Below are 20942 nucleotides of genomic sequence, written 5' to 3'. Positions count from 1 at the left end.
GCTAGTCACTCAATGCACCTTCTCTAAGAACCGATGTGTAGCATGCGTCCAGTATTTTTCTGCCATCCTGTACATAGTAAAACAATTTAATGGTTACTGTTAGTGTTCATTTATATGATATGACTTGCATTGAAACAAAAAGATAGATACTACATGTGCCACTTGAGACAAACACCTGATGTTTAGAAGCCTTTGAGAACCACGCATTACTTCTTTATGCCATAGAAAAAGAACCAAACCTTCACTTTTGCGCTTCTTTGGATTCATTACAGACAAACTTTGATCAGTCACCTGTGAGGGAAGAGAGCGAGGAGGAGAAACATGCTCACTGGCCGCCGAGGTGGTGGCTATGCTTTGACTGGTATGAGAAACATTTGCAGCCTCTATCGCAATAGGAGTGTAGCATGTGCGAAGAGAGTGAGAAGGAGAAACACGTTCACTGGCTACCGAGGTGGTGGCTATGCTCTGACTGGTATGAAAAACATTTGCAGGCTCTATCATAATACGAGTGTTCAAACTCTCAGAAGAATTCGTTGGAAGCAAACACCCTTTAATTTCTTCTAGCTTCCTTATATTATTGACTAGTAGCATCTTTCCATTTTTGTAGGCACCATACTGCTCAAACCAAGAAGGTGCCACCTGGGGACTAATCTGGGTATTTCCAGGTTTAGTGGACGTAAAATTATGATAATCAGAACAGTCTTGCAATTTTTTACGACCACTGAATGCAGACACATCTTGAGATGGTAAGTCTTCAGGAAAGTGTTGAGATGAATTTGTAGCCTCTCTTACCTCTGATGTTGATCTTTTGAATCTCTTTGCAGAACTCACATCAGGATCTGTCTCTGTATGCTCGATATTTTGCACTTGCAGCGGCATGGAAATTTTTTGTTGTGGTACATATGCCTGTTTTACAGATTGGCCACAGGCTTCAAACCCGTTGTTTGAACTGCTTTGGTTCTGAAGGGTAACATATTATGTTGGTGGGACTAAGATTGGATCTTTCCCACATCTTCTACCAAGTGCCTGATGATAAGGGGGGACCGCTAAAGAATCTGAAGCAATGGAGTTTGCATCAAGCAGAACCTCTTGCAATGAAAATCTAGGATGAATTTTCATTTAACGGTAGACCCTCAACGACTCAAGTAGCCGACGATAGATTTTTTATTTTTTTTTCAGATTTGCTTTTGTTGGTCCCGCTCAAATACACAAATATTTTGGGATACTGATGTTAGATGAAATTTGTACGTGGGACAAACTTGTTTGTTGTAAAAAACTTAGTTTAACGGGTCAAGGGGTATTTTAGGTGAAACATATTATTTTGTTTTAATTTTCCTGGGTGAAATATCCAAATTGGCTATATAAACAGTATATTTCTGATTTTTGGCTATATAAACAGTATCAAAAGCTAAGAATCTATTTCACCCAAGAACTTTGTGTTTTGGTCTTTTTGACCAATTTTGTGCTAGTTATAGTGGATAAAAATTAAAAACATATACGACCACTTGTATAACAAGATCTCCAATAACCATATATAGCGACTGTATTCTACAAATTTAATCAACTCGATTTGACTAAATCCTAAACAGAGAAAAAACAGAAAACACTTGTAGCAGTAGTAAACCGGAGTCCGGGAGTTGTATAAGAGTGAAAGAGAGGGGGAGAGGTGAAGAAATCGACATGGTGAAACAAGAGAGTGAGAGAATGACGGAAGAGCTTCAAGATGACGAAGTTCGAGGCTGAACGGTCTTTGGACGCTTGGGTGGAAAGGGAGGAAAAGGTTTCTTCGGAGGAAATGGAAATGGAAATGGAGGAAGAGGTTTTTTGGGAGGAAATGGAAATGGAGGCAGAGGTTTTTCTGGAGGGAATGGAAATGGAAATGGAGGAAGGGGTTGCGCATAACCACACATACCGTAGAAACAAAGACTACCAAATGGACATTTGTTGGTGCAGCTACCGCAGTGAAATGGATTTATATTTGTGTTAATGCACAACCCGAAACAGCAATTCCAAGTATAAGGGCATTTAATTCCACACAACCCACAATTATTCATATCCGATGACACATCGATGCACCGGTTCTTACAACACAACTTCTTTATTTTAGGTGGCGGAAATACTTTTCCTCCATCATTGCAGATCCAAGGTTTGTTCCAACACCCTGCCTCCCTAGGCCTTGGACTTGTAATCCTGTTGAGCCATGGAGAAGTCGGCGGCGAACTTGACGTTGCATTTTCCACTTCCTCTTTCAGTGGCCGCTCTCCATTTACTACAGCCACCAGTATTATCAGTAATAGTAGCATTACAACAGCTACAGAGACATTTGGTTTTTTCTTTCTAACTAATTGAGAGAGAAATGTGCTTAGAAGGTTATGCATGGGGAAGCAGCCGTTAGGAATGAGCTAGAGAAGGATTTGAGAGTTATAAATAGAAGATTATCTCATGATGCTTATCGTATTATATGGAGAAGCTTAAGGTGTAAAGTTGTATAGTAGGAGGTCATGTTTTTCTTACATGGGATTACTGCTTACTACTCGTGTTATGGTAAGTGAATGCAATTACAATCTACGTGAAAGTGGTAAAAGAAATCCAGAGAGAGAAAGATTGTCAAAGGGCGTTCAGTGTACTTGAAGTTTTGACAGTCCATCTTTTGTAAGGCCACATGGTCTAAGAGTAATTTGAAACGGGCATCAAAGATAACTTGTATGATTAAACTTGGTTTTCACGATAAACTTCCATCTCTTTTGGTATTCAAAATAATAATAAAAAAAAAAAACAGTACACAAAGATTTATCCTGACCATTAATGGAGGATTAGCTGGATCCTGACCTTTAGAGGAATGGGTGTAAAAAATGGTAGATCCTGCCGTTTGATCCATAATGTTGGCCTATACCGAAATAAAATGGTCCCTTCAGGACAGGGGTCTAAACTTCAGAGCTGGAAGCCTCGAACATCAAGAAATGATCAAGTTGATTCAGGTTATTACTTGCACTTAAGGCAGGTGAGGATTACTTTCAGACGAGTAATTTTTTAACTCAAATGCAGATAGCAAGATTTTTACTGTATAAACCCTTGGAAGTGAAATGACTACAACACTTGCAGATTCAATCACTAATTCAAAATGCCTTAAAAGCTTGAACTTAAACAAATACGTTATTATTTTTGGTGAACAATCAATAAGTTGAATTCTACTGGTAAAAGGGATGTCAATCTAAATGCAGAGCATGAGAACATATTCTCAACTCATGGCAACACATGGTTTGAACCCTAAGCGTTAGGGAGATGCATTCAGCTCGACTTCAGAAAGAGTTCATCTACTTTTTTGCTTCTGGCGGCTGACTCTCCTCTTGAGCTTTCTGCCCGAAACGACGATTATACTTGGCAATTTGACCTTCATTTTCGGCCCTCTGGCGTCTAGCTCTGAAATGGTAAACTTTGCCAGTGTTGTGTATTTTTGTCATCATAAGATTAATCAATCTCCCACTCTGTGTTACATAGGATATCCATTGCAATTGAGGATGTATACCTTTCCTCATCTCTTACTGCCCAGCAACAAGAAAAAAAAAGAATGAGAAAAAGAAAAAAATAAATTCGAGATTCAAGGGGAAATAAACGATGATAATAGAGGTTGCTTAATAATTCTACGTTTACAGTATCAATAAACAATTATGTAGCAATAGCCACTAAACGGTGATCTTACTCCTACATTATGAATTATGAGCTTCCCTTTGATTATGAGTCTTAAACAGGCGAGACATCTACTACACTGTAACACCAAAAACTGAGTTCCAGCAGCTGGATGCTTATAGATGATCAGTAGAACTAGACTTTTATGGATGTAATGAACACTCTTACACTGTTACACGATAACCAGGTTAACCATGCAACTCACTAGATGACATTAGATTTACCAAATTTTTCTCTAGAGAATATGGTCATTTTGAGGGTTACAAGAACCACTAGATATTCTTCTTCAATCCTTACCCTAATGTGTATGTTCTGCAGCTGATAGAACTTAGTTGCAACTGTATAGTATTTGTAATCTTATTCACTTAATTCAACAATGAGCTCTGAAACTAAAGACCTATTGCAAGCTTCGTAAACACGTAGATTATTACCTTTCCAGTTCCATTTAATCTACAGTTATTTCCAACCCTTTGGAGCTTCTTGCCTAAGCTGTTTCGAGTGGTATAGTATTGGGGCAGCATTAATTAGGGCAGCACAAAACCGACTCAACCCACCAACCCAACCCACATCCGCCTGAAATTACCCGTACCCGACCCAACCCACTTAGGAGCGGGTCGATTATGGGTCACAACATCAAAACTCATCGTATGGTGGGTCGACTATGGGTGACAACTTCCCTCACCCGACCCAACCCACCCACCCACCTAAATATTTCTAAATTAATGCTAACCCTTAGATTACCTATCCTAGATGAACCACATCCATTGAAGTGATAATATATAATGCCTAAACCTAATCATCGGTAGCTTCTCTTCACTGAAGAGTCTTCAATCAGTTCCCTTCAACGGCAGTCTCAGAGGCTCAGTTTATTTTTTCATTTTCTCTTCGCTTTGTAAATCAAATCACAGCATCACCAGCAACAATCAATCAACATCGTCACCAGTAAACCAACAACCAAAAGTGAGACTAGGAATCATTGTAATTTGTAAATACTAATTAGGGTTTTGTTTCTTAAGATTGATTTTGGGTTGGCTTATTTCAATTGGGTTCTTAATGTAATGTTCATTGTATTTTATGGTGGGTAACCCACCACCCATCCGATCCAACCCACCGTAATGTGGGTCGGGTGAAAACCGACCAATTGTAATGTTGGGTTGGTTGCGGGTGACAACTTCTGTTACCCACCATCAGTGGATTGGGTGACGGGTGAGGCCAAACCCGACCCAACCCGACCCATGTGCAGCCCTAGCATTAATCACTAAAAAGGGGTTATTCTTAAATCTACACCTATGCCCAAACCCTTAAAATTTCAAAGTCCTGCATCGCGTAATAAAAACCCTTTCTTCCTAAAGTATATTCAGACAAATGCAAACCCCTTGTACATGAAACTCACTACAAACTCAAAATGTCAAGTTTCGGGAATGAAATACTTCAAACAGGAGTTCGAAATTCTTAGATTCTAAACCTAGGGTTTTGACCACAGAGTAAACATAAGATCCTGATACTGAGTGAACTGCCCATGTTACACACCAGTAAAAATCGAGGTTTATATATTTCCATTGACTAAAAATTAGTTAATAGCAAGAAAATGAAAGCCACATAACAAGTACGATACAATTATCAAATCCCCACGAAGCAATAAATATCGAACACCATAGAACCCAAAACTAGTATATACATAGTTTGATTAAAGACTGGCCAGAATTGAAAATCTACAAAATTATACAAAACACGTACCTTTGGAATCTACTCGGAACTACGGAGTGCAAGGGCTTCAGCCTGATCGATCAAAATGAAGAGAGAGTACCCTTCTGCCTTCTTTGAGAGAAAGTGAGAAACAGAAGCGAAGTGAAGCTAATTTGGGCCAGTCCAAATTATAGGGCTAAAGTAAAGAAGGTTCCAAATTAAGGCCCCCATTAAGATTATCTGGCTGACTAGATTGATTCAATTGACTCGGGTGACTCTCTTAATCTGACTCAGTAGTCTGTTCTTGACACTAACGGCAGAACAAAAATCTCTGCTTCCCTTTCATTTTCAGCGAATAGAGGAAAAGAAAGGAGAATATGAATAGAAAAGCTTTGGCAATTTTGATGAGAACCAGAATGAGAACAAATGATCCAAACAAGCTCTCTATGTCTCCTGTAAGTTCAAACCACTTTATATTTGCAAGTTTGTTTTTTTTTCCAGAAAATTGATTGAATTCAATATGTTTCAGATTAAGGGAAACTAATTATGTTTATGGGTTCGTGTGTTTGTTAAATATCTTTTGTACTTTGCAGAATCGGATTCAATCCAGCTTTGAAAGCAATTTTGGTGAACATGGAACCCCATCTCCTAAGAATTTGGATTGTTCAAGCAACCCAGAAAGGTGAATACTTTTTCTAGATATGATGCTGTTTTTCTCTTACCTTGTTTTGATCAGATATTGTTCATAGAGTTGTTTGAAAGAATGGTTTGTTTTTTTTTTCTTTGTTATGTTTACTTTAGAGGATTGAAGTTTGTACAAGAGACATTACATTCAGCTATTACATTGTCTAAAACTGATATCATAGATGAGGTTCTTAATGACTTCTCCCAGGTATTTATCATGAATAATTTTCATTTCATAGATTTTTAAATTTCTTGGAAATAATTTGATTCAAATTATGGGTGATTTGTAATTCAGGGATATTTTAATCTCTCTCATGAGAATCGGCGCGAATTATTACTCTTGCTCTCGAGAGAGTATGATGTTAGTAGAGTTCAACTACGTGAACTGATACAGCAATATCTTAGTCTTGACATTCCAAGCAGTGAGTTGTTTGGATTGTGATGTTTGACTTGCCTTGTTATTATCCTTGTGTTCAATTGTTTTTATTCATTGAGGTATTAGTTGAAGTTAAAAAGGTTATGATTGAAGGTGAGAAGGCTCAATCATCTGATCACGATCTGCAAGCGTGGTTATCAGCATTTTATAGGACGGAGCGAAATTTGAGGCATGCTCTCCAGCCGAAGTATGAAATCCTTTTTGAAAGGCTGAATACGCATCCTGGCGGACTGAAATTCTTGACAATTCTGCGGAATGATCTTCTCTGTATGCTTCAGTACGGTTTTCTTTATCTTTTGCTACTGTCCACTTCTGTAGTCCAATTGGATTGGTGTTTCGTTGAAGAGATATTCTTATACTTGCATTCCTGTGGAAATATTTCAGGGAGGAAAATAGTGCACCTTTACGAGCGCTGGACTCATACTTAAAGGAAAAACTTGTTACATGGCTTAGTCCAGCTGCTTTGGAGCTTCATCAAATTACGTGGGATGATCCAGCATCCTTGCTGGAGAAAATTGTTGCATATGAAGTCAGTTTTGTTCATTATCTTGCTATTCATTTTCCCCCTAATTTGGAAGGTATTTTTCTTATTCAATTTGATTTTATGAAATAATGTATGGGTCTCTTTGCATTACTTTATTATGTAGGCTGTGCATCCAATAAGCAATCTCATAGATCTGAAGAGAAGGTTAGGAGTGGGTCGTCGCTGTTTTGGATATCTACATCCAGCTATACCCGGTTAGTAGTTTCAGTTTATATCTGCACTCGGACAATTGTGATTCTCTTTGCATCTTAGTGTAGAAACGTCATGGTGAATGTTGCTGTTATATCGTTCTCCGAAACTCGATGTTAGCTACCTATCACCTATGTATCGCAATGGTTTTAATTTTAGACTTGAACTCTATGACCCAAGCCTGCGTTATTTGTATGTTCAAGTTTTGACATATGTAGCACCAAATTTTACAGGTGAACCGTTGATTTTTATCGAAGTTGCACTTCTGAAGGATATAGCTCAGACAATTCAGGTCACCTTTTTCCCATTACCGAGCTTAGGATAGGAGTCTATTCATGTCTGTTACTTCAGCTCATGATTCTTTGTCTATATTTTAATCAGGAAGTTCTGTGGGACAATCCACCCACTCCTGAAAGTCAGGCAACATGCGCGCTATTTTACTCTATATCATCAACCCAGGTGAGATAATAAATGATAAATTGTTGATTTCCAATTTCAGAGAAAAAGAAAAAAGAGTGATGAGTAATAAACGGCAATGAGATTATCTAGAAAGTGTGTATTGGCCTAATCTGAAAAAGTCGGCAAACAAATGACAAGCTAAAAACATTTATATCATGTATCTAATCTGCTCAATTTTCAAACTAACAGCCAGGCTTGGCAGGAATTAACTTAGGAAAATTTCTTATTAAACGCGTGGTTGATCTCGTGAAAAGAGACATGCCACACGTCTCTGTAAGTACGCTGCACCCTCTTTCCGTTCCAGATAGTACTGTAAATTTCAGTTTCTATTTTTACCATTTTGACATCTTAATGAAGTAGAATTTGAAATCCACATTCTCATCATTTTCTTGAAGGAGCTTTTCACATTCTTTCTAACATGTATATTTTTTTCCTCCATACAGACGTTTGCAACACTCAGCCCAATCCCAGGTTATATGCAATGGCTCTTGGCAAAGTTGGCATCTCAACGGAAGCTTGCTGAAGCAGATATTGTGGACGAACCTCATTCAGAAGTAACTTCAAGTTCTACTTTCAGCGAAAACATACTTCAACCAGAAGAAGAGACAGAGATTTTGGGTTCATCTAGGTAAGCTAATATGAACGGCTAATTTGGATGGTCTCATCATATTCTATTAAGGGCTTCTAATACAGTTATGCGGCAACTTTAGTCTCGTAATAGTAAACTTTCCAAATGCAGTGGATATACTAGCGGAAGAAATGGCATGGACGTTATGTGGAACTTACTGACGTCCACCAACTATGAGTGGACCAGTTCTCCTAAATTAATGTCTGTATTGCAACCCCCTCTTCTGCGGTTATGTGCAAGGTAAGGCATCCCACATAAAACTCTCGAACAAAGGAGATAATATATGTAACTACACTGAATTGTCTTTTCTCTTCGATTGACGGGAAAAGGAACCAAATTGAAGTACTTACACTGATAATGGGTTCGGACAGTTTGTAAGCAATAACTAATAACAACCCTCTGATTAATTCGTGGCTGTAGGTACCTTCTTCTAGAGAAAAAGAGAGGAAAGGCTCTAGATGCAGTTGCAAATTTTCACTTGCAGAATGGAGCAGTATGTACATAAACTCTGATAATATCGAAACTCTGTTTGCAATGCTCCTTTAACGATTCCCACATTAACTTACTAAGCTTAGATTATTTTACTGTTGTCAAAAATTCATAGTCCCTGTGCAGCTCATTATGTTATTTTGTCCGAGATATATGTCCATCCATCTAAAATTACTATAGAACCTCAAATCATGGGTTACTGAGGCAGCAAATAACTTTTTAACGAAGTTATGCTGATGTGGGCTAGATGGTGGAGAGACTAAATTGGATGGCAGATCGATCAGAGAAAGGCATTTGTCAAAGTGGTGGTATCATGGTAAATTATGTATATAGGTAAACCTTTTTGTTCACCAAATTTTTCATTTGGTTTTTAGTCATTCAACATGTGATCTATACGATGAGGAAACACTGTGTTTCCAACCTTGTATGCCTTAACTGATTGTTGCATACACTCAGGCTGGACAAAATCGAGGAGAATGCTCAGTCATATCTTAGTGAAGGGAGGGTCCAAGCATCATGTGACCTCCAGTGTTATGTGGAGGTAATTGCAGTATCTGTTGGTCTGCTACTTTCTGAAGTTCATGAAAACTGAATCTATCTACCTTTATTTCTATCTTGCAGAAGCAGCAGTAAGAAATGGGATTTTCAGATGAAGTGATTAGGGAAGCAAGTATGTTCATAAAAATCAGAAATGTTTCAGGTGACATATAACATGTGTATATGATTTTGTACACACAATTTAAGTAACGTGTATGACAGTAAATTTATGTAATGGCAGGAGTTGTTCAAATATTTTCTGACATATACATGCTGGTCGACTATCTTTCAGTCCTTTTACTTTCTGCAACATCCTTTCTTTTTAACCCAACCAAATGCCTGTAAGCTGAGAACAAGATAACCTTAAATAGGAGTATTGTATTCCATAATCTTTAAACATGTTACAGTGTGAATATCCGTATATACATAGATAAGTAGGTATGAGAGTAGTGTTATCAGTTTTCCTTTTCCAAATGACTGGTCTCCAAAACATAATCCCTCATAATTCTTGTGTTAGAATCATCAACCATCTGTGAAAACAAGAAACACCCACAATCAGAAAATTAAACAATACCGAATCAAATAACAATCTTTCACAAGAAAAAGAGTTATCCGCTGACCTTCACAGCTAACTTGTTTAAGTTGTCCCACTCAAAATCTTTTTTGCAGTATGCAGATCTTACCTGGATCAAATTTTGTAAAATGTGGATGATATTAGAGTTAACTAAGAAATAATTAAATGCAATATTAGGAACAAGGTTTAAGTTGTTCTGTTTTCAATGAATCACTAACCTCTAAAATGCGCAGGGCTACCAAAGCGAGCACCAAGGAAATGCCAATAATCCATGTTTCAATCACAATGCAATCAGATATCCATGTAAGTCAGACTTTCCTAAGTATCTAGAAACTAAACTCTATGAAACTGGCGAAAATACTGAAGCATAACTAAAACATTGAAAACCAACACGAATGTAGTTCTGAAGGAAACCCAAACACGGGCAAAGAGAGATAGATTTGGGTTTTTCAAGTCATACCTAGACCTTTATGCCTTGAAGACACTCGCATAAGATTCGCACAAAATTCATCCCCATCGTTCAAGGAGTTACTTTGTACGAAGTCCATCAATTCCACATGTCCCTCAGGGTTATAACTCTGTTCTGTGTAATCAATCAAACAATGTAACTAATCGATATAGAAAAACAAATGGAGTGCTTCATGACGCACTTTAAGATGATATACCTACAAATTTCTCAGTACTGAAACAGATTACTGAACTGTTAAGCTGAGGATTTCAGTTACTTTTATTTAATTCAATAGTTTTCTTAGGTACTAAGGATGGAGGAACACCTCAAGCTGAGCAAGAACAATCTTTACAGCAACATATGTGAAGAAACTATGGAGGTTCTGAGCTGCTTTTGCTTCTGGTGATGCTTCTCCAAATCCTGCAAGAACCCAACACAAAATACATATCAATATTCTCAGAATTCGGAGAGAGAGAAATCTAGAGAGAGTGAGAAGTAATTCACTAACCTGGGACAAACATTTTGTGACAGAAAAGACGAGTCGATCGCAAAGGGCTTTGCTTCAATGGACAATTCCGAAGATAAAAGGGATTAGATTTGCGTGATTGAGTAACAGGTTTTGGTGGAGAGAAGGAGAGTTGAAAGATTGAAGATGACTCCATTAGGCTATTAACATCCACGTAAACTGAGAACTCTTTAAAGGAGAGGTCAGCATAACCCATGTGCAGAATTGCTATTTTGGGTCATCAAAACACAGAATAAATGTCAACTATAAAAGCCACCATACTATTAACTCTATATTGCCACTTGGAGTACGCTTAGACTTCCAATATGATTATGCCATATCCAATAATAACACTTTAACCCATCATTCGAATATTCTTGTAAGGATTTTCCATGTCAGTAGCTTAAAGACTTGTGCTCTAAACATCAAACGGCTGAAGAAGGAAGAAGTATTCGACGAAATATTATTTCCATATGGTCAACACAAAAAGAAACAAAATTAGTAGGCTTAGTAAGCTTAAGACTAAACAAAAACAAAAACCAAGAGTAATTATTTTAGGATTCATGGACGGCTCATTGTATGATATACTATTTTCTTGTTTGAATCTCAAACAAAGTTACACAGAAGTTGCTGAGAATCATAGACAAATATGTCAAATAATATGTCGAGAACAGTAACTTGAAAACTTAAATATTCTAAGAGTTAGTAAGAGAACCATCAAAGGCAATGAAGATCAAGTCAAACATATTTCACTTTACAAAAATCATTTGATGATACCAACAGATTACATCTTTCTAAATATACATCAGTACTTTGGTTAGATCCTTTGTTTCGTTTCGCAGATATGTTTTTCTGTTCAAGTAAAAGAAGAAAACTAGAGTTGGGTATAGTGATTCTTTTCTTCTTATGTTTTCGAGTTAAAGCTAAGTGTAGTCCAGGTTGTGATCTTGCTATGGCATCTTATTTCTTAGTAGAAGGATCAAACTTGACTTATATCAGTGATATATTCGGCAAAAACATTCCGGAAATCCTTGCTTATGATCCGGATGTTAAAGATCAAAACACTATTCAGTTTGGAACAAGAGTGAACGTTCCATTCTCATGTGATTGTCTTAATGATGATTTTTTAGGACATACTTTCGATTATACAACGCAAACTGGAGATACATATAAGATAATTGCTCAAAAGATTTTCGCAGAACTCACAACGGCAGATTGGATACAAAGAATAAATCATTTGAATCCTAATTTAGTGCTACCTTATACATCCATCAATGTAACAGTGAATTGCTCGTGTGGTGATGAAAGTGTATCAAAGGATTATGGGTTATTTATGACTTACCCACTTCATCCTGAAGATAATTTATCTTTCGTAGCGTCTGAATCTGGTGTACCCAAAAAATTGCTACAGATGTATAACCCAGGAATGGATTTCAGCCAAGGGAGTGGATTGGTGTTCGTACCTGCAAAAGGTTGGTTATAGTAGTTCTTTCACAGCTTCCCTTGTGTATATTTGCTTTCCTAAGTGTTCTTGCGTTTATATCTTAATGTGATGTTATTTCTTCGGCCCTTACCAGATCAAACAGGGGATTTTCCACGCCTGAAGTCGAGGTATTTTAATTGCCTCCATCAATTTTATGAATTATTCTTACTCTTGTTTGCCTCAAATGATAAAAATGAATAATTTAGTCTGTTCGTTTTTTCCCTTGCACTTTGTTTTTGCAGCAGAGGTTGGTCTTATCTTACATGTATCTCTGGGGTGATGCAGTATTGTTGCTACTGAAATTTCAAGATAAGAGCTTACAGTGAATTATATTGCCATTGCTTTCAAGCAGGAATCTCCAGAGGCGCAATTGCAGGCACGTCAGTTGCAGTAGTAGCTGTTGCAGTGTTATTAATGGCAGTCTGTTCATACTTTGGGCTCTCCAGAAGGAAGAAGGTCAACAGGTTGTCATTACTTCCAAAATTGTGCACAGATTCCCCTACCCCATCTGGTCTAGGTAACCCTTTCTCTTATCAGTGTTGAAAAAATTACAATACAATTATATGTGCATTGTTTTTCGTATTTCGATAGTTACTGATCAATAAGGAAATTCCAGTAGGTATGGTAAGAAGTACTCCCTTGGGTAAACATACGGAATCAATCGGGCATGTTGGTGGAGCTTCCCCAGGACTTAGCGGTATCTCTATGGACAAATCTGTGGAATTCTCATATGAAGAACTTGCTAAGGCGACAAATAATTTTAGTAGTAGCAAGTTAATTGGTCAAGGAGGGTTTGGAACAGTTTACTATGGTATGCTAAGAGGAGAGGTATGTATTTTTGAATGTATTATTAAAAGAAGAAACTGGTTTTAACTGTTAACTGTAACTAATTGCGGTGAATATCAATCTGTGAATGGTGTTTTCTCTTACAAACATCGACTTAGAAAGCTGCAATCAAGAAGATGGATATGCAAGCATCGAAAGAGTTTCTTGCTGAACTGAATGTTCTAACACATGTTCATCACTTGAACCTGGTATTGCACTTCATTTGTCGACAATAGCACAGTAATTTAGCCATTTCGAATCAAATATTTAGATGTAGTTATCAAAGCTAAGATAAGCCTTCACTAGTTTTTGTTAAGCATACAATTCTAAGTGATATTTGATATTGCAGGTACACTTAATTGGATATTGTGTTGAAGGTTCTTTGTTCCTTGTTTACGAGTATATTGAGAACGGGAACTTAAGCGAACACTTACATGGCTCGGGTATGAACAAATACAAATAATCAAAAACATTTAAGTCCTTTAATATCAGCTGATCTTTATTTGATTTCTCTGCTTTCAGGGTGGGAATCGCTACCATGGACCACAAGGGTGCAAATTGCACTTGATTCAGCAAGAGGTCTTGAATATATCCATGAACATACAGTTCCAGTGTACATCCATCGTGATATTAAATCAGCAAACATTTTGATAGACAGAAACTTCCATGGAAAGGTTGTAAAACATCCCATTTGTTAGTGTTGCAGATGCATGAGAATCCATCCCTAATTTTGGCAACATATTTACATGACAGGTAGCTGATTTTGGTTTAACTAAACTGACTGAAGTCGGAAATTCATCCTTGCAAACACGTCTAGTTGGTACATTCGGATATATTTCACCCGAGTAAGATGTCTTATTGCTTTGTCCATGGATTACTAATCAGAACACTTACTCAAGCTCCCCTTAGACTGTACCTAATACATTTTGGGAAAAACTCATCTTACGGTATATGTTTGCTTGTAGGTATGCTCAGTATGGTGATATATCCCCTAAGGTTGATGTATATGCTTTTGGAGTAGTTATTTTTGAACTTATTTCCGCGAAGGAAGCTGTAGTTAAAGCAAATGGATGTATTGCTGAATCAAGGGGACTTGTTGATTTGGTTAGCTTTCTTGCCTTGCCATGCTCAACTGATGAATATTTACCGGTTTTGACAAAAACTTAACCTTTCTATCTCTAAACAATATACAGTTTGAGGATGTTCTTAATCAAATTGACCCGAAAGGTGATCTTGCCAATCTAGTCGACCCTAAACTTGGGAAGGATTATCCACTTGATTCAGTTCTTAAGGTAAATATACCAATTGAAACATATCAATCTCATAAACACAATGAATAGTAGGCTAATGTTGGTTATCTGGTCTGGTTGCAGATGGCACAGCTTGCCAAAGCTTGTGCACAAGAGAATCCACAACTAAGACCAAGTATGCGATCTATAGTGGTTGCATTAACCACACTCTCATCGTCATCTGACAATTGGGATGTCGGATCCTTCTACGAAAATCAAGCTCTAGTTAACCTAGTGACAGGAAGGTAGAAACTGCCTCACTCGCTGGTCACTGCTGATGCTTGAACAATGTCTTAGACACCAACCTGTATTGTAACATTATGGCTCCAGCTGATTTTTATTCTCTTTGTAGTTTGTACTCCTTATTGCTAGAAGAAATTAATTCAACCAATCTTTATAATTTAGGATGCGTTCAAAAAAATTTACAGAGAATGTCTGTTTTGTGTAGATACCCAAGGTCCTAAACTATTAAAATGTAATTTCAAGAACCGATGAAAACGGTCTACAGATTCCACTTTATCGACTCGTTTCGGTCTCAAAGTCATTCCAATACATCACTTTAATAGCTCAACAAACAGTTCAAAAATATAGTAGATTACTACTATTATGGAGGTGGTCTATTACTTCATCGTACGAAGAGATTGTGTTGCGTCGCATATGAGTATTTCTGGACACACATGAGAGAAGCTACATGATCATCTACTTGGGCGCCAGAAAAGAAACCGGCTTGAAGACATGAGAATTTATACAGAATCAATTATAGCATAAGAGAGCAAATACAGTACATAGTTTTCCTCTCACATCAACAGAGCACCAATTAAACCCACATATATGCATCAAGACAACACCAAAGCAAGGAGTCTAGGAACAGATAATGATCAAGCAGTAACAACAACAATGGCAATAACCACATGGTGTGCCTTATTTACTTAACAATCATACCTCAGACAGTAACACCAACATATGGACTTACCAAGGACTGTAACCGAGAGATGTAGTCCGGCATCACTGCTGAACTAAGCACTCTTGGTTGCCAGGAACCAGAGAATGGTCGGCTCCACTGCTAATGGCATCCAATTCTGCGTCCAAGCTGTGAGTGCTAGTTACACATCCATCCTCTCCACATGCAATGGATTCAAAGATAAGATCTTTCACTTCTTGGAAACGTTCTTCAGAGAGAGAGACCTCAGCCAGGAGTCTCCAAGCATTTTCCTCAGATGCTTCCTCGTAATCCTGTTTCCTCTTTAACACCATATGACCACTTATCTCCCATACTGCTGGATTAACTTGGGTGTCTAGAAGCTCTGGGTTCACTTCCCCAAGAGCCTGTTTCTCCGCATAACACTGTTGGATGAAGAAAAAGTTTCATAAATATACTTTGTAACACAAAAAAAAAGTCATCTAGTATAAACAAGGTATCAACATATCGATACTGTACATTTATACATGGAGAAGCAAAAATTACCTGTGGGAGGGCGAAAACCCTTTTCCCCGAGTCAGCTATGAGAACATTGTATGGTATGTTGCTGTCTTGAAGGCAAATGCAAGAGTCTGATACAGCATCTGATAAAGCTAGCATATTATTTCCACCCTCAAAGACGAGACCTCTAACTGGATAGTTCAAGAGCTCAGACACCTTCACTTCATTGTTGAGAATGGAAATTTTACGCGTCGCAGCCTTTTCAATGGGGAATGGCACAGCCAAGTAATAAGCCTATTGACATGAAACCATTACCCCCGTTAGAATATTACGAAGTTACAGTTTAATTGTTAATTTAAGTACCTAAACTAAATGTTTTAATTTCATAAACCAAATGAAGGAAAACCGAGTTAGAATGAAATTGTCACCTGAAAGTGAAGGTGGTTAATAGTTGCAAACGCACCCAAGCTGTTGTAGCCCAGTCGAAAGTAGGGATTCCCGGCTTCTGCAGCCATCTGGATTGCAAGCAACAAGCTCTTGTGATCGATACTCTGTGGCAAGCACTCAAGGATCCTTGGGATCAATAGAACGTGACCATATTCAATAGGGCTCACCTGAAATTAGCATCAGTTTGGAAATTAGCTAACTGAACACTGAAATAAAAGATCACATATAAGTAAGCATACACCATAGAACAACAGAACAATAACTGCTACATACGTTAATAGCAACAACGCTTGGAGAGTTATCAGTATCAATTGGAGCACTTGGGAAGAACTGAGCTTCATCACCATCGGTCTCTTCAAATTGGAAAAGCACTTCTTCTTGACCAACTTTAGTGAAATTGAATTTGCTTCCGTCAAAAGGTTGTAGAACCTTATCAACCCGAAATTCAGTAGTGCGTTTCTTAAGATGGCGGCCCTCATTCAGCTGAGCAATGAATCCAGACTGTCCAGGAATCACCTGCACAGAATTGAACAAAAGTCCGGGTTAAACACAAATATTGACCCAACAGTAAAACTTTATGCAGTTATTGGTGTTTGAACTTCAGATGGTCACAAACTCAAACACGGATTTGTTAAACAATCAAAACAGAAAAGATTAAATACCTTGGTCTCACAGGCAGTGACATCATAGCGAAAAAGACCCCTCTGCACACGATCCTCCCACTGCAATTGAAAACCAACCCAAAAAGAAGAAAATTAGACAAACTACTTAATAAAAACAGCAAAAGATGCTAATCTTTATACTTTTTGAACTTGAAAATTTACCTCTCCGAGAAGGAGTGAATCCAAAAAGGGCACAGGAGACTCCATCTTCTCATCCATCATGTTTTTCACCTTCTTGAAGGTATACAAAGGGAGATTTGCACCTGAAAATAGCAAAATTTGTAAGACAAATACCCATAATACCTCAAAATTCATGCCCAAACACCAAAAGATAGAAATAGTACCTGGAAGACAGCAGCTGCGAAGGCAGTTGCGACCACAGCCAACTTGTTGTTGTTCTTCAGAATCTTTCTGGTAATTAGAAACCATAGTAGGAACTCGCTTGATCCTCAACATCTTTTCCAAATTTTGATTTTTTACAGATTTTGGACAACAAATCTCTAAAAACCCACAAATCTTTGAGACTAAAAATTCGATTTTTCTTACTTATTTATATGCAATAGAAAATCCGAAATCCGAAAGTTTGATGAATTCTTAAAATTTGAGAATGAAAATTAATACTAAACTCTAACTAATCTAGTGCAAAGAAAGGAAAGCAGAGGAAGATTGAAAACCACCACCAGCAAGAAATAAAAGATCAGAAGGACTGCCTCCTTCAGAAGGCAAAGCTCCACGCCCTCCGTGCGGCGATGGGCTGCTACTTTCAGTTACACAACCCTTTCGTCGTACTGCTCGGACATGAACTAGTATCGGAATCTTTCCGTATATAGCCGTGATGTCTACAACGTGATCACACTGGGTTCTCCCCTAAATTTCTCAAACACAGAATTTGAGATGATGATTGAGAAGGTAAATTCGGATGAATTGAAAGATTTTTTTTCTTTTTCTTTTGTGTGTTGATTTTTCTCTGTAGAAAAATATCAGTGATTTGTTGAATCGCGCAAAGATGAAGAATGAGAGGTGAGAGTTTAAATAGAATGGGCGATATGTGTGGTGGTTGTGAAATTATGAAGAAGATGAATGCCATATGGGTCTACTTTGTAATTTTTACAACTTGAAGGGATCTTTAGGGAAATAAATGTGTGCGGTTGACTGGGAGAAGTGTACAATAATTTTTTTTTGAAGGCTATTATTGGGGCGTCACACTACAATAGAGGGGCTTCACTTGGATTCTTAATGTCCAAAAAAATGGTTATGAGTTATCCTAATACATATACAAAATGTCTAGATTACCCTTTAAGTAGAAGTGATTTTACGTCCAGGTTTGGATTAATTCCAACCGTAGAATTTTATTTGCATGTAATTTTACGTCCAGGTTTCTTTTAATTCCGACCGTAGAATCCGATTTTACGTCCAGTTTTCTTTTAATTCCAACCATAGAAGTGATTTTACGTCCAGGTTTGGATTATTTCCAACCGTAGAAGTGATTTTGCGTCCAGGTTTGGATTAATTCCAACCGTAGAATTTTATTTGCATGTAGTTTTACGTCCAGGTTTGAATTAGTTCCAACCGTAGAAGCTCATTTTACGTCCAGGTTCTTTTTAATTCCAATCGTAGAATCTGATTTTATGTCCAGTTTTATTTTAATTCCAACCGTAGAAGTGATTTTACGTCCAGGTTTGGAATATTTCCAACCGTAAAGTGATTTTACGTCTAGATTTGGATTATTTCCATCCGTAGAAGTTTATTTTACGGCCAGTTTTTCTTCCCACAAAAACTTTGTCCCAGAATTCACCAAGTATACAACAAAATTCATTAGTTTAATTTTTATCTAATTAGATTAAATTAAAATTAACTAAATAAGGGTTGTTTAGTCATTACAAAATTATTTGAGATAAGGGGTTTTTGATATTACTTATGGGTGACCCGTTTTTGTCCTATTAGGTGACGCCCCTCTAATGGAATGTGACGCCCCAATAATAGCCTTCTTTTTTAATAGTAAGGGTGTACAATAATTGTGAGAGCAAGTATTGGCTGCGGCTCGTTTAGGATTTGGAAATAGGCAAGGGCAAGGCCGCAAGGAGATTCGTGGGGAAGGAGCTCGTCAGTCTGGCAAGTTTTTCTCAACCCACAAAATATATCCGGAAATATAGACAACACCATCAAAAATTAAAATTTCCGAAGACTTCCACAAATAAATAACGTTGGGATCAAAGAAAATTATTTATTTTAGTAAATTTATTAAATTATCAAATTAAATTATTAAATTATCAAATTAAAATTTAATTTATACATGCTTAATTGGATCAGAGAATTTTATTATTATAGCGAAGTAATTAAATTATCGGAGTTCTACTGTATAAACACATTGTATGATCAAATGGATCAATGTCGGCAATAAACCAAATGCCAGCAGGCATGTAGGCACATAACCATTCTACTTGGTCGAAAGTTTTATATAAATCCAACTTCATACCCACGGGTATACTCAAGAAACTCCTTTTTTTACTCTTGACGTTTTCATGGGGTAGAGAAGTTGGGCAATAACAATTTTTTCGGTAACCAATCGGCCATGCCGGAAAGCAGACTGCTTTACAGAGATGAATATCTTGAGAAGAGGTTTATGCCCGTTAGCCAAAAGAACTAAAATGAAGATTGTGGACCGTATTATTGAACCTCTGAAATCCCTTTGAAGGTGTATTTCTTAGTTTGGACACTGACAATGGTGTTCCTACTACGAATTTTTTGTATAGAGCTGGAAAAGTGTAATCTCTCAACTATTTGTTGTGCACAAACAATATGGAGACTAATGACCATCTTTTTATGCATTGTGAGTACTCTTTCAAGGTGTGGTCTTACTTTATTAACAGTTTCAAATCGAATTGGGTGTAAGCCGATAAGGTTAAGAGACTGCGTTATGGGAATGGGGGAAGAGTAGAAGAAGGATAAAATAGTTATGGAGTATATTGTCGTTTGTCATCTGGTGAAATCTGCGGAGAGAAAGGAATGATAGAATTTATAATATCGGAAGCCGAGAACTCATATTCAACTTATTATTTCTGTCAAAACTGTATAATTAGTCTTTGAATTCCGACATTAGGCATTCCATTATCAACTATCATTATAAATTGGTATGTTATTACTAGTTAGGGCCAGTGATTCTCTTTTATCATTGTTTCAGTGAACCCTTTTAGTAAAACTTTGTCCATTTCTTTGTCAAATAAAAATAATAATTGCGGACAGTATTGCTGAGGCTAACGGGGCGAGAATCAACAAGAGTTTATGGTGTAACCGAGTTATTTGAGTACAAATCTAGATTTCAAGAAACCAATTACCATAGAAAGTTAGCAACTATGTCTGATCCCACATTATTTCAATGAAATTTGTAGACGCCCATCTTGAAACCATCAGAACCAGGAGCCCTCACAGGTTCGTGTGAGTCAGGATTGAATAAATTCTTGTGAAGTGGAAATTAGTAGAAGGCTATTGTTTTCATAGTATCAAGATACAAAGGTGAATTATATCTGAGAGAAGCTGACAAACACTTGATCGTTGGGAGGCACCTATAAGAAGGATTCGACCGGTAAATAGAATATAGAGTTGTTGTATCTCATACACTCAAAAACCTATTGAATAAAGAAGTTACCGATTGAGTTGATCTTATATCCATTAGAGGTCGTAGTATGGAAATATTTAGCAATCATATCATATACATATTGCGAAAGCTAAATTAACAAAATGTTTTGGAAATTATATCATTTCTGAATTCGGTTTGCAATTTTTTATTGTTTGAAGAAAAACAAAACGGGGAAGTTAGAACACTGCACGATCGAACTCGCAAGTTTTGCTATCTCAAGCTTGTTGTCAATGTTAGATGCACAAATCTATATCTTGATTTATAGTATATTAAATTGAAGTTTCAGACTACGATTACATTATGGTAGTTGAGT

General features: G+C 37.2%; 5 protein-coding genes across 10 annotated transcripts; 2 read left to right on the top strand and 3 right to left on the bottom strand.

The window, feature by feature from the left end:
* Positions 1–3044: 3044 nt before the first annotated feature.
* On the bottom strand, positions 3045–3538 carry LOC113303535. The gene has a single exon (XM_026552568.1). The coding sequence runs from the start codon at positions 3534–3536 to the stop codon at positions 3315–3317; it is 222 nt and encodes a 73-aa protein (XP_026408353.1). The 5' UTR covers positions 3537–3538; the 3' UTR covers positions 3045–3314.
* Positions 3539–5674: 2136 nt separating this feature from the next.
* LOC113303501 (malonyl-CoA decarboxylase, mitochondrial-like) lies at positions 5675–10800 on the top strand. 3 transcript variants are annotated; one of them, XR_003337546.1, is made up of 18 exons: positions 5675–5828; positions 5967–6055; positions 6175–6265; positions 6353–6479; positions 6587–6770; positions 6878–7022; positions 7141–7231; positions 7460–7518; positions 7608–7685; positions 7875–7958; positions 8129–8313; positions 8425–8553; positions 8734–8806; positions 9050–9135; positions 9259–9343; positions 9424–9502; positions 10147–10216; positions 10666–10800. XR_003337546.1 is itself a non-coding variant. In XM_026552541.1 (16 exons), exons 1-16 carry the CDS (start codon positions 5751–5753, stop codon positions 9433–9435), a joined length of 1596 nt encoding a protein of 531 aa, XP_026408326.1. In that variant the 5' UTR covers positions 5675–5750; the 3' UTR covers positions 9436–9608. The 3 variants fall into 3 exon arrangements, 1 of the variants encoding a protein (XP_026408326.1); XR_003337545.1 differs by lacking the exon at positions 10666–10800 and having other exon boundaries at positions 10147–10358; XM_026552541.1 differs by lacking the exons at positions 10147–10216; positions 10666–10800 and having other exon boundaries at positions 9424–9608.
* LOC113303528 (chaperonin-like RBCX protein 1, chloroplastic) lies at positions 9698–11218 on the bottom strand. Its single transcript, XM_026552563.1, has 6 exons — positions 10870–11218; positions 10687–10781; positions 10374–10491; positions 10132–10148; positions 9960–10022; positions 9698–9869 (listed from the first exon to the last, which is right to left on the bottom strand). Exons 1-6 carry the CDS (start codon positions 11081–11083, stop codon positions 9795–9797), a joined length of 582 nt encoding a protein of 193 aa, XP_026408348.1. The 5' UTR covers positions 11084–11218; the 3' UTR covers positions 9698–9794.
* Positions 11219–11363: 145 nt separating this feature from the next.
* LOC113303479 (lysM domain receptor-like kinase 3) lies at positions 11364–14972 on the top strand. 4 transcript variants are annotated; one of them, XM_026552528.1, is made up of 12 exons: positions 11364–12338; positions 12444–12477; positions 12592–12596; positions 12702–12866; positions 12966–13177; positions 13294–13383; positions 13524–13617; positions 13697–13848; positions 13928–14019; positions 14140–14278; positions 14368–14466; positions 14548–14972. In XM_026552528.1, the coding sequence occupies exons 1-12, from the start codon at positions 11711–11713 to the stop codon at positions 14710–14712; spliced, it is 1875 nt and encodes a 624-aa protein (XP_026408313.1). In that variant the 5' UTR covers positions 11364–11710; the 3' UTR covers positions 14713–14972. The 4 variants fall into 4 exon arrangements, with proteins under 4 accessions (XP_026408313.1, XP_026408304.1, XP_026408295.1 ...); XM_026552519.1 differs by having other exon boundaries at positions 12556–12596; positions 12969–13177; XM_026552510.1 differs by having other exon boundaries at positions 12556–12596.
* Positions 14973–15166: 194 nt separating this feature from the next.
* Positions 15167–18031, bottom strand: LOC113303517 (GDP-L-galactose phosphorylase 1). Its single transcript, XM_026552558.1, has 7 exons — positions 17337–18031; positions 17155–17255; positions 16993–17052; positions 16604–16846; positions 16312–16497; positions 15929–16177; positions 15167–15807 (listed from the first exon to the last, which is right to left on the bottom strand). Exons 1-7 carry the CDS (start codon positions 17446–17448, stop codon positions 15469–15471), a joined length of 1290 nt encoding a protein of 429 aa, XP_026408343.1. The 5' UTR covers positions 17449–18031; the 3' UTR covers positions 15167–15468.
* Positions 18032–20942: the final 2911 nt, after the last annotated feature.

This window comes from Papaver somniferum, chromosome 1, assembly GCF_003573695.1.
Source record: "Papaver somniferum cultivar HN1 chromosome 1, ASM357369v1, whole genome shotgun sequence".
Classification (NCBI taxonomy): domain Eukaryota; kingdom Viridiplantae; phylum Streptophyta; class Magnoliopsida; order Ranunculales; family Papaveraceae; genus Papaver; species Papaver somniferum.
The sequence above is the reverse complement of the archived record's forward strand: the minus strand, read 5'-3'. Positions and strand labels throughout refer to the sequence as shown.